At 39.9% G+C, this 12,284-nt stretch overlaps 1 protein-coding gene across 1 annotated transcript; it reads left to right on the top strand.

The window, feature by feature from the left end:
- The first annotated feature begins 6,321 nt into the window (after positions 1-6,321).
- On the top strand, positions 6,322-7,378 carry LOC133251121 (olfactory receptor 2V1-like). Its single transcript, XM_061423189.1, has one exon. It carries the CDS (start codon positions 6,421-6,423, stop codon positions 7,369-7,371), a length of 951 nt encoding a protein of 316 aa, XP_061279173.1. The 5' UTR covers positions 6,322-6,420; the 3' UTR covers positions 7,372-7,378.
- Positions 7,379-12,284: the final 4,906 nt, after the last annotated feature.

Below are 12,284 nucleotides of genomic sequence, written 5' to 3'. Positions count from 1 at the left end.
TTGATCCTATGTGCTATGAGTGTGGTGTGTATGGCTAGTTAGCTTTGACAACAAAGAGATCCCCCACAATATCCCCCAAGTTGACACTGAGAATTGTATTTGGCCAATGTTGCTAAAATATAAATTATTTCAAAAAATTTCCTAATGTTTAATTTGTTGAATGTGTCTTAAAAGTTATGTTACAGTGCAAGCTGAAAGAGCAAAGATCTACCAAATATGTTAGTTATCCGCTGATGACAATCTTCACTTAAATCCGGAAACACATAAATACATTCTTGCCAAAAAGTCAGTCATTATAGGTTAAGTTAGAGTTCCTCTTTGACCACTGCTGCTGCTAAGTCACTTCAGTCGTGTCCAAATCTGTGCGACCCCATAGACGGCAGCCAACCAGGCTTCCCCGTCCCTGGGATTCTCCAGGCAAGAACACTGGAGTGGGTTGCCATTTCCTTCTCCAATGCATGAAAGTGAAAAGTGAAAGTGAAGTCACTCAGTCATGCCCGACACTTAGCGACCCCATGGACTGTAGCCTACCAGGCTCCTCTGTCCATGGATTTTCCAGGCAAGAGTACTGGAGTGGGGTGCCATCGCCTTCTCCGTCTTTGACCACTATCCTCACCCAATTCTAACCTTCTCTCCAGAAGTATCCATTATTATCCTCTGTGCCCTTCAGGACTTTATGTGTACTTGTTTTTCATATTCTTGCCTCCCCACACTTAATATTCCCAAACTTAATTCCAATTTGGTTAAAGAGTTGTATCTTTGTTTTAGTTTGATTTTCTCTAGTTACTAGTGAAATAAAGCAGTCTTTCTTGCTTATTTTTGCTTTTGTTTTGGTGAAGTAAAGAATTTATTGCACGACATCAAGGAAGAATGATGTAAAGGAGTTTTTATCTAATGTTTATTTGGATTTTTCCCCCTGAGAATTACTGCTTATTTTATCTTTTATCTTATTGTATTGTGTTATTCTTTAAACATATTGAATAGAAAAATGTTATGAATTGCTGTCTAATATGTATTTTATAATATATCATATCATTAAAAATTTTTATTTTATATTGGAGTATAGTTGATTTATGAGGCTTGTTAGTTTCAGGTGTATAGAAAAGTGATTTAATTATACATATACATGTATCTACTCTTTTTTTTTCATGTAACTTTCTTTTTCAGATTCTTTTCCAATATATTATTATAGAGTATTGAGTAGAGCTCCCTGTGCTAAACAGTAGGTCCTTGTTGATTATCTATTTTACTAAATACTTTTACTATTTATTAGTAGTATGTATATGTCAATCCCAATCTCCTAATTATCTCTCTCCTTCACTTTTCTCCTTTGGTAACTATCAGTTTGTTTTCTAAGTCTGTGAGTCTGTTTCTGTTTTGTAAATAAGTTTATTTTTTAGATTCCACATATTAAGTGATATTTTATTTATTATTGCATACTTACTATATAAAACAGGTAGTATATATATGTATACTTCACTCTTTATGTCATATTTAAATGCATCTAGTCTTTGTCCTAGGTCATAAATACATTCTCCCATATTTCTTTTGATACTGTTATTTATTAATTCAGTTCTTCAAGCTTCCAGAATTTATTTTTGTGTGTGGTATGATTAGAGACCTAATTGATTTTCAAAAGAGATGAGCAATTGTTCTACACCATTTATTTAATAGCCCTTCTTTTCTCACAGAATTTAGATGGTATTATTTAAATCAGAATGTAAATTTTCATACACATAGGATGATTCTGGACTTACTCTTTTTTGTTGGTCAGTTTTTCTATTCCTTCACTGATACTAGATTTTTTACATTTTGATAATAGATGAGGTAGTATCACTTTTAACTTTGGTCTGTTAGCCATTGTTTAACCCTTTCAAAATTTTTTGACTCTTTGTTCAGAAAACATTAATTAAGTACCAACAGGAATCTTGGTTCTCACTTTATCAGTTCCCATTAATAATGCTATTGATTATCATTTCAGCATTATATTTATGTATTTATTTAAAGTATGTATTGTCTCACAAAGAGTAAAATTCAAGAGAGACAACATCATATACCATAAACACTTTCTTTTCCTACCCTAGATTTCAGCAATCTGATTCTTCTAATTCTTTCTTCTGGGGCAAACACTGTTAGTAGATCCTGTGTTTTATTTCAGAGATTTAATTTATTTGTATATGCATGTATTATATATAAATATCTTCTATGTATGTATGTATATATCTGTGTATATATACACATTTATATATATGTAAAATGTAATATTATATAAATTACTTGTATATATTATATAATATGTGATATAGTATAAGTATATTATTATAGCATAAAATTTACATAGTAATATATAACATAATTATGGTACACAATTATATATTATACAGTATAACATTTTATATTTACAATTACATTATAAACACCACTTTGTAATGTGCTTTTTTTTTGAACAGCATTATTTTGGAGAAGTTTTTATCAACACATAATAAGCAATCTCATTCTGTTTCTTACTTGAATATTATTCCAGTGTTTATTCATTTTTTCCTCTGTTGATAGATTGCTTTCCAGCTTTTTTCTACTATAAACAAATCTACACCAAACCGTCTTGTCTGTGTATCAATTCATGTATGTGCACATGTATCTGTAAAATGAATAAATAGAACTATATTTTTACTAAAAAATCCTCCATCCTCTGAATGTTCCTTTTTCTATTGCACATCATTCTAGTTCATGTTTACTGTATCTTTCCTTACATCATTTAATGTTGAATGTAAACAGTTTTGTTTCCCTGAAGAGTTTCTTTTTTCATCCATTTTGCTTTGCTGTTGATTTTCCTTTCCTTCTTTGAGGTTGGAAACATTTTTCAGATGTTTGCTGACCCTCTGTTGTCTACCTGTATTAAAATGTGGGGTCAAAACAAACACGTTGGGCACCCTAAGCATGTAGGTGGTGGTGGTTTTTAGTTGCTAAATCATGTCTGATTCTTGCAACCCCGCGGACTGTAGCCCACCAGGTTCCTCTGGCCATGGGATTTCCCAGGCAGGCGTACTGGAGTGAGTTGCCATTTTCTTCTCCAGAGGATCTTCCTGACCCAGGGATCAAACCTGGATCTCCTGCTTGGCAGGTGGATTCTTTCCCAATGGATTCTTTCCTAGGTGGAGGTATCAGGCAAGCCCATGGGCATGTCATTTGTGGCTTCACTTAGCAAAATGACTGGCCTTTTTTTTTTTAATTTACAATGTCAGTATCTTTAGATGTTTTCTGTGTTGAGTAGAGGCTCATCTATTTTCCTGCTTAAAGGGAATAAATCTGGATCTTGGGAACTCCCCCCAACCCCCAACCCCATTCTTGACATGTTGCCTTGTGCTCACAGCACCATCACCTCCACTGGGCCTCCACTGGGCTTGGAATTATTGGATTCAACTTCTCTGGAGAATTATTCTCCTACTTTCTGCCAGGAAGAGGGATGGGTGGGGCCCATGTGTGTGGAGTTGGGAGGGAACTGTGCTCCTTTAGCCATCTTTCAGAAAATCACCATTTTCAGTCTCACCCTTGCCCTGACTTATAGTCCCTTAGCCATCTTAGGTCTGCATGCTAGTTACAATCCACCCATTTATTTGAGGTTCTAAAACCTTTGTTATTCTTGCTTTTCTCATGTTCAGATTTTACTCATTACCTCTTTCTAGTAAGATTTTTTTGAGGAAACAAAAGTTGAGTATGTTCAATCAGCCATTTAATTCCAGAAGTGGAGTTCTTGGGACTCTGGTATCATAGGTCTTGGGACTCTGAGTGCCGAGTATAATATTTAGTTAACCTCAGGTTTCTAAGTTGAAGAACTACAGGGCTTCTTTTTTTTTTTTTTTTTGGCCATGCCACTGTGCAGCTTATGGGATCTCAGTGGCTCAACAAGGGACTGAACCAGGGTACGGGAGTGAAAGCTTGGAGTCCTAACCTCTAGGCTGCCAGAGAACTCCCTGGAGGGCTATTCTTATGTATAGCCTCTCTTCTCTCTATGCCACAAGAACAGAATTCTTGCAAATACAGCTCATCTGTGTGAGTCTTTGTTGAATCCCTTCTCCTTTGCTAGAATAAACCAGGTCCCAAGACCTTCTTTGTACCAGTTCTTTCCTTCTGCTGGCACAATCAGTTTTGGTTTTGCCCCACTCTTTGATGAGTTACTTTGAGGTCTATGCTCATGGGTGTTCTTTTCCCCTTTTCTCTTCACCCTGCTCAGTTTCTACAGCTTCTGGTGACCCTTACAATTTTATTTAGTGAGTTCTTTTTTAAGCTAACTCCAACTTCAGCCAACATGGACAGTGTTTCTGCTCTTGATCTCCTTACTGCCTTTGAGTGACTTTTGAGAGAATTCTGACTGTACACTGTCATTTCAAAACTGCAAGTGTTGTGTTGAGAATTTAATCATGATTACATGGAAATGATAGATTAATTTTGGGGAGAATTTGCATCCTTACAATGTTGAGCTGCATAGCTTTCTTCAGGCCTTCTTTTCTGTTTTTAACTTATGTTTTGTAATTTTTAGAATGAGCATTCTTTCCTAGGTACTTCACAGTTTTTAAAAAATATATATTTAAAATTTATTTATTTATTATTTAGGGCTGTACTGAGTCTTCATTGCTTTGTGTGGGTGTGGGCTTTCTCTATTTGTGATGAGCAGGGACTACTCTTCACTACTTGTGGTGAGTGGGGGCTGTTCTTCAATTGTGTGAATGGACTTTCCATTTCAGGAGCTCCTCTTATTGCAGTGCATAGGCTCTAGGCACTGGGCTTCAGTAGTAGGACGTGGGCTCGTAGTTGTGGCCTGCAGGCTCTAGGGCGTGCAGGCTTCAGTAGTTGCCACACACAGGCTCAGTAGTTGAGGCTTGCAGGCTCCAGAGTGCTGGCTCAGTAGTTGTGGCACATGGACTCAGTTGCTCCGCAGCATGTGGAATCTTCCCAGACCGGAGATCAAACCCACGTTCCCTGCATTTGGAGGTGGATTCTTATCCACTGTGCCATCAAGGAAGTCCCTACTTCATAGTTTTTGCTGCAGTTGTAAATATTTTTTTTCTACTTTTTAATTGGTTAGTGGTATAGTATGAGAAAGATACAGATTTTTGGCTGTTGATCTTATACATAGTATAATGTTACTTTAAAATTAAGTTATATTTCTAAATAGAAAATGTGTAAAAAACAAAATTTTGGAGGGAGATAACTCTTAACCCCACTATCTAGGTGGAACCGCATGGTTAATATCTTGGCATATTTCTCTCAGTCTTTTGAAATACAAAAATATTTCATTGATATAAACTTTTTATTCAGTATCTATTTAAATGTCATAAGTATCACACTGACAACATATTATTTTGTCATTTAATCATGCCACAATTTACTTAGGTTTTCCTTTGTGTTGGGCTTTTGGGTAGTCCCCAGTTTTTCACTCGGAGAAGGCAATGGCACCTCACTCCAGGACTCTTGCCTGGCAAATTCCGTGGATAGAGGAGCCTGGTGGGCTGCAGTCCATGGGGTCGCTAAGAGTTGAACACGACTGAGTGACTTCACTTCCACTTTTCACTTTCATGCATTGGAGAAGGAAATGGCAAGTGTTCTTGCCTGGAGAATCCGAGGGACTGGGGAGCCTGGTGGGCTGCCGTCTCTGGGATCGCACAGAGTCGGATATGACTGAAGTGCCTTAGCAGCAGCAGTTTTTCACTTACTAATTTTCTTAGAAAATATTTTAGGCTTTTACATTTGAAAAAAATTAATAAACCTCCCACTCTCTCACTTTCCCCACTTGTGAAATAGGAATAATCATTATTCTTTCAAAGCAGTTATGAGAATTGAATGCTAGAATGTGACAGTGCCCACCATGGTACCTGGTACATGGGAAATGATCAAGTGACGTCAGCTGTCATCATTTCTGTACTACCAGGCATTGATCAAGTTGTTACTTTCAATCTTTACTATCACTTTACAAGACAGTTGTTACCCCGATTTAAGATGAGAGAACAGGTTCAGAAAGGGTATTAAGTGACTAGGTTGCAAAGTTGGTAAATGTCTTTTCTGCTTTGGTAGTTTTTCCCTGACAAAGCAAATCCTTTACTGAGCTTCAGGAGAAGCAACTATGTGGGCTGGAGACAGATCCAGCCTACCAAAGGTAGAAGCAGTGTCCGTTTTAGTAAAAATAGCTTAACATTTGCTTTTCAGTTATGTGCAGAAAGACCTAGAAGCTGAAACCACAGCGACCTGCATGTTTATTAGCATTCTTTCTCTTGAGGGAACATGTCTGTTACTCTAAGCCAGGTAACATATAAAGAGGGAAAAGTTTTGTGAAAAGTGTTAATGACTTTAGTAATATGGCATTGAATATAAACCTCCTGCTTTCAGATCACAACGCTCTGTCTGGCACATCCCTCTGCAGGAACAATGGCCTTGATGAAAAATCAGACTCACATCTCCCACTTCATCCTCCTGGGCCTGTTCAACCACACACCACTGCACCTCCTCCTCTTCTCCATCATCATGGCCATGTTTCTGGTGGCCCTCTCTGGCAATGGGCTTATGATCCTCCTCATCAACACTGACTCCCGTCTACACAGCCCCATGTACTTCTTCCTCAGCTGGCTGTCACTTATGGACCTCATGCTCATCTCCACCATTGTACCACGGATGGCCATCAACTATCTCCTGGGCCATGGTTCCATCTCCTTCACAGGCTGTGGGCTCCAGATCCTCTTCTTCCTCACCCTCCTGGGGGATGAGTGCTTCCTGCTGGCTTTCATGGCCTATGATCGCTATGTGGCCATCAGTAACCCACTGAGGTACTCAGTGGTCATGAGCCGCCATGTCTGCTGGCTCATGGTGGCAGGATCTTGGCTCTTTGGCCTGGTGGATGGGTTGTTTCAGGCCATCTATACCCTGAGCTTTCCCTACTGTGGCTCTCAGGAGATCGACCACTTCTTCTGTGACATCCCCGCAGTGCTTAAGCTGGCCTGTGCAGATACATCCATTTATGAGGCTTTGATCTATGTGTGCTGCATCCTCATGCTGCTTCTGCCTTTCTCTGTCATCTCTGTCTCCTATCTGCTGATCTTTGTAACTGTGCTCCGCATGCATTCCGCTGAAGGTCGGAAAAAGGCCTTTGCTACCTGTTCCTCCCACATGGCAGTCGTCTCTCTCTTCTACGGAGCTGCCCTGATCACCTACATGCAGCCCCAGACCTACCACTCCTCCAAGCAGGACAAGGTGGTCTCAGCCTTCTATACCATGATTATCCCTATGCTCAACCCACTCATCTACAGCCTGAGGAACAAGGAAGTGGCTGGTGCTCTCAAGAAACTCCTGGGGAGGTGTCCCTGTGGTGGGGGACAGGAATAGCATGGCACTGCCACTGCTTGTACAGCTCTGGGCCCTGGGAACCTGGCTTACTCAACTGTAGTTTGATTGAAAGAGGTATGAACATGCCCCACTGAAAATAAAAGTCATTCTCTGACCAGAAGTAACCAGATTAGCACATTAATTCAATAAATTCTGTCCATGCTGAGTATAGGCAATGTAAGAGCTTTTGGGATTACAAAGACTAGAAGACACAGATCCTTCACCCCTCAGGGGCTGGGAGAGTGGGCAGGTGACCACTCTCAGCTGTGTTCCTCTCAAGGAATTGTCCATGCTGAGGAGAGGCACCTTGCTGAAGGCCATGGTTCTCCTTGGAGAGCTGTCTGAATCTCGTGACTGGTAATATAGGATATAAATGCCTGACTGTCTTGTCTCAGTTTGACCCTGAAGGGACAACCAAGTTCCAGAGCTCCCCAAATTCAGTCTCCCCATAGAATCATCTGAGGAACTGCAGACGACTTCTTGCATCCAACTTTTCTTCCTTAACCCTCTTCTTTCACCAGAATTCTTAATTCTGAAGAGCATTCTCTAATAAATTTTTGCTTGCAAAGCATGTCTCAGTCTACTTCTGTGAAACTGAACTATGACTCAGGAATAATGGTGATTTAAAGCTGAGATGGCAAAATATCATCATGTACATGCACTCACTGCATGTGGGCATTAGGAGGGGCTCCTTTTATGGTTGATGTGAAGAGAAGTAAGAAATTAAATCATGGAAAGACCTTCAGTTCAGTTCAGTTCAGTCGCTCAGTTGTGTCCGACTCTTTGCGACCCCATGAATCGCAGCACACCAGGCCTCCCTGTCCATCACCAACTCCGGGAGTTCACTCAGACTCATGTCCATCGAGTCAGTGATGTCATCCAGCCATCTCATCCTCTGTCGTCCCCTTCTCCTCCTGCCCCCAATCCCTTCCAGCATCAGAGTCTTTTCCAATGAGTCAACTCTTTGCATGAGGTGGCCAAAGTACTGGAGTTTCAGCTTTAGCATCATTCCTTCCAAAGAAATCCCAGGGCTGATCTCCTTCAAAATGGACTGGTTGGATCTCCTTGCAGACCAAGGGACTCTCAAGAGTCTTCTCCAACACCACAGTTTAAAAGCATCAATTCTTCAACACTCAACTTTCTTCACAGTCCAACTCTCACATCCATACATGACCACTGGAAAAACCATAGCCTTGACTAGACGGACCTTTGTTGGCAAAGTAATGTCTCTGCTTTTGAATATGCTATCTAGGTTGGTCATAACTTTCCTTCCAAGGAGTAAGCATCTTTTAATTTCATGGCTGCAGTCACCATCTGCAGTGATTTTGGAGCCCCCAAAAATAAAGTCTGACACTGTTTCCACTGGTTCCCCATCTATTTCCCATGAACTGATGGGACCGGATGCCATGATCTTCGTTTTCTGAATGTTGAGCTTTAAGCCAACTTTTTCACTCTCCACTTTCACTTTCATCAAGAAGCTTTTTAGTTCCTCTTCACTTTCTGCCATAAGGGTGGTGTCATCTGCATATCTGAGGTTATTGATATTTCTCCCGGCAATCTTGATTCCAGCTTGTGTTTCTTCCAGTCCAGCATTTCTCATGATGTACTCTGCAGCTACCCGACGCCCCTAAGCCCAAAAACTGGATAATTTTCAATATTTGATGTGGTAACCTTGGAAATTAAATATCCTCCCCTTCTTGGCATTTGTTCTGTTGCTTGCTATGGACATTGGATATTTGTTTAATGAGCTTTATATTATATTTGTAAAATCTGTGTTTCTGTCACAGTTTTGTGGCTTTAGAGAGAATGGAGGCAAGTTACACTAGTAACTACAATTCTTACAACCTTATAACAGGGAGATGACTTAAGGTTGTCTATGAATTTAATTCATGCAACAAATGTTTTGTGATGAAAAATTATTGTTCCCATTTTACAAATGAGCAAATAGGTTCAGGCAGGTTCTTAGCTCAGAATGATGCCTAAAAATATTGACACTCAGCTCTATATAACTTCAATGTCAAGTGTCTGTCTATGCTATGTTTATTTCTGTAAATTACTTAGTATGACAGAAACCCAACTGGGCCAGAGCTGATGGAAAAGTGAGAAAGAGGTGATCAGTCTAGGCAGGTGATGTGTTTTTCATAGCAGAGTATTTGTTGAATTTTTGACTTGAAAAATTCCAGTGGAATTGAGCTCTGAGGTTAGAAAGATCAGTGTGATATTGGATGGGAACATCTTATAGCTTAATAGGAAGAGGCAGAAGGAACCAGAGGGACAAAAGTCTGGAAAACTCTGGAAGATTCCTTGTTGGCTTCACCTACACCCAATATTTAGTGAACACTTACAATGTAGGTCATATCCCAGAACAAAAGTCAATATTTCCCATTCCACTTTGGAATGGAAGGAGAGTCAGTTCTTCCCAGATTGATCCATAGAATCTCTCCCCAGTTTTCCTCTCAATGTTTCCCTGAAAGAGAGTTTGTTTACTGGTGAACCGAGATGAGCAGAAAACTTTGCAAGAGGCTTCCTTTCCCAAAAGGTTTAACCGCAACAGACTGGGGACAGAGATGTGGCAGAGAAGGGTTCTCTAAGGACTTGTAAGAACAGAAGTAGCTTTCTTTAGTCACAGTTGAAGGGAAAACAATGAGTCTCAGTGAGAAGTGACACAGCATAAAACCTCTCAGCTGGATGCTAAACCTGGCCAACAAGTGTTTCTCCACAGGTGACAGAGTCTGCTGACTCCAAGATAGAAGCCCCTTCCCTCCTTGTCTAGCCCTCTTCCATGGTCTTTGCTTTTGCATGAGGGCTGTATGGTCTCTCTGTGCTCTAAGTTTTCTTTCCAAATGAGTTTTTCTTGACCACTAAAGGTTCTATTGGGTTTTTAGCATGAAACACTCTTTTCCAGGATTTGGGGCTTCCTTCTTTCTGAACTTTTTCTTCCCATTTTCAACCAGTATTAATGCATTTCTTCAAAATCTTTCCACAGCCAAGGTGGAAGACAATGGATAGTTTCTGCTGATGGATGGGAGGCCTTCCAGACATCTTGATCAACTGATCTTTTCACAAGTTAGGAGGAAATTCTAGAGGAGTTCTGACCAAACAAGCCTTTCTTTCCCCTGGAAATTTCTCTTCTCGATGTTTAATAATTCCCTTCAGCTTCTGTTTCAAGAAGATGGAGATGTGTAGTTTTCTCTGCAGTTAGAGAGACCCTTTGTAGATCCAGCTGAGTGATCTGATCAGTCCTTCTTGGGTTGTGGAATCTATTTACTCAGGGCATAGAGCTCCCAATGGAATCTACCTCATGACTCTCCAGGCTTTCCTGATTACATGGTGTTGGGTAAGGCTCTTCCTCTCTGTGTCTTATACTTTACCTCTCTGCTATGAAATGCTTAAAATGATTTTTCACCTGACAACTATCCCTGACATTTTCTTGATTACTATTTATCTTAAATTAGAAAACTCTTGTGTGCTTCGATTTTGTTTTCTGAAATGATTTTTCTCCTAACTCTTTACTCCATGGGTAGAATTAGAGAAAACCCGAGAGTTGCTTGATCCAGTATTTCATTTTAAAGCTCAGGAGACTGAGACCTAAGAGAAGGGAAATTTCATTCCTATGGGCTCATGACCAGTTTTACAATGTTATACATGATTTGTCTATTCAAGTTTAATGAAGTGCAACTTGGCTAGACCATCTGAAACTGGCCCCTTCAAGGTACTGGGAGAGTGTCTCTGATACCTGTTTGTTAGATTTTGAAAGATTATGGTAAAGTCCTCTCATGCTTATCTACCATTTGTGCTTATGTTTGCAACTCATGAAAACAATTTTTGCTTGTCTTTCCCTAAAACCACATAATTTTTTTTTTCTATTGGATGATCTCTCCTGTTCCTCTTCTACTTGAAGAACCCTGAACTCTGCTCTTATTTGGTGAAATGTTTTGGTGTTTGCTCCTTTCTCCTTCTACACTGTAGCTTCCTTCTCTTTTGAGAAAGTTCTACCACAGGTTTGACTTCTCCTCATTCTGCTTCCAGGCTCTCTGAGAAAATTCCTGGGTGCACCCTTACAGGAGTCATTTATGCACAACCTTGGGCTCTGCAAGCCTTACCTGAGGGATGCAGGATTGCCTTTCTACACTAAAATATCCCCTGCTTTGTCTGGCTGAGACTATATCTGCAATAGCTATCTGGTAAGGCTTTGTTGAAAAAAAATTGCTTTACAGTTGGTACCAAGGGATTACATTACATTGGAGTAGGGCCATGTTTATCAGTAAAGATTAGTTTTCCCAAGGCATTTATTGAAAGTCAACTGATGCATCTGATTAGCCTGAGTAAACAGTGGCCAAGTTTCCTATTAAGATGTAAATTCAAACTCTAATGCAATGCACTTAAAAATATTTTCCTTCCTTACATTTCTCTTGCTACCATCTTGTTCAGAGCATAATAAGTAATGGAAATTGTAGACATCATTATGTTCCTGCCTATGTGTATTGGGTACCTACTATGCACCAGACACAAGAGTAGAGGCTTTATATACATAATTCATTTTATTCTCACTGCCGAAATGGATGATAAAACTGAGGATCACAATGATTAGGTAACCTGCCTAACGTAACACAGCCAGTGGCCATCTCTTGCTTGAACCATCGCAGCTTCTTACTAATAGTTTCTCCCCTTATCATGTCTCCTTGTCTCTCTGTCATTCAGTGAACAGGCTTAGCCCTACTCCTCTGCTCAACAACAGTACCCACCATTTGTTGATCATTTTCTGTGTGAATAAGGCAAGTGTCTGGTGCTTTTGACACATGAACTCAGTCTTCCTAACCACCCTGGGAGGTGACTATTCTTGTCCTCATTTTGCAGATGAGATGAAAGAGTCAGTGAGCACTTAACTGAAAACTAATAATTGATGGTGTTAC

Source organism: Bos javanicus, chromosome 7, assembly GCF_032452875.1.
Source record: "Bos javanicus breed banteng chromosome 7, ARS-OSU_banteng_1.0, whole genome shotgun sequence".
NCBI classification, from domain to species: Eukaryota; Metazoa; Chordata; class Mammalia; order Artiodactyla; family Bovidae; genus Bos; species Bos javanicus.
This window is presented reverse-complemented; position numbering and strand designations above follow the sequence as displayed.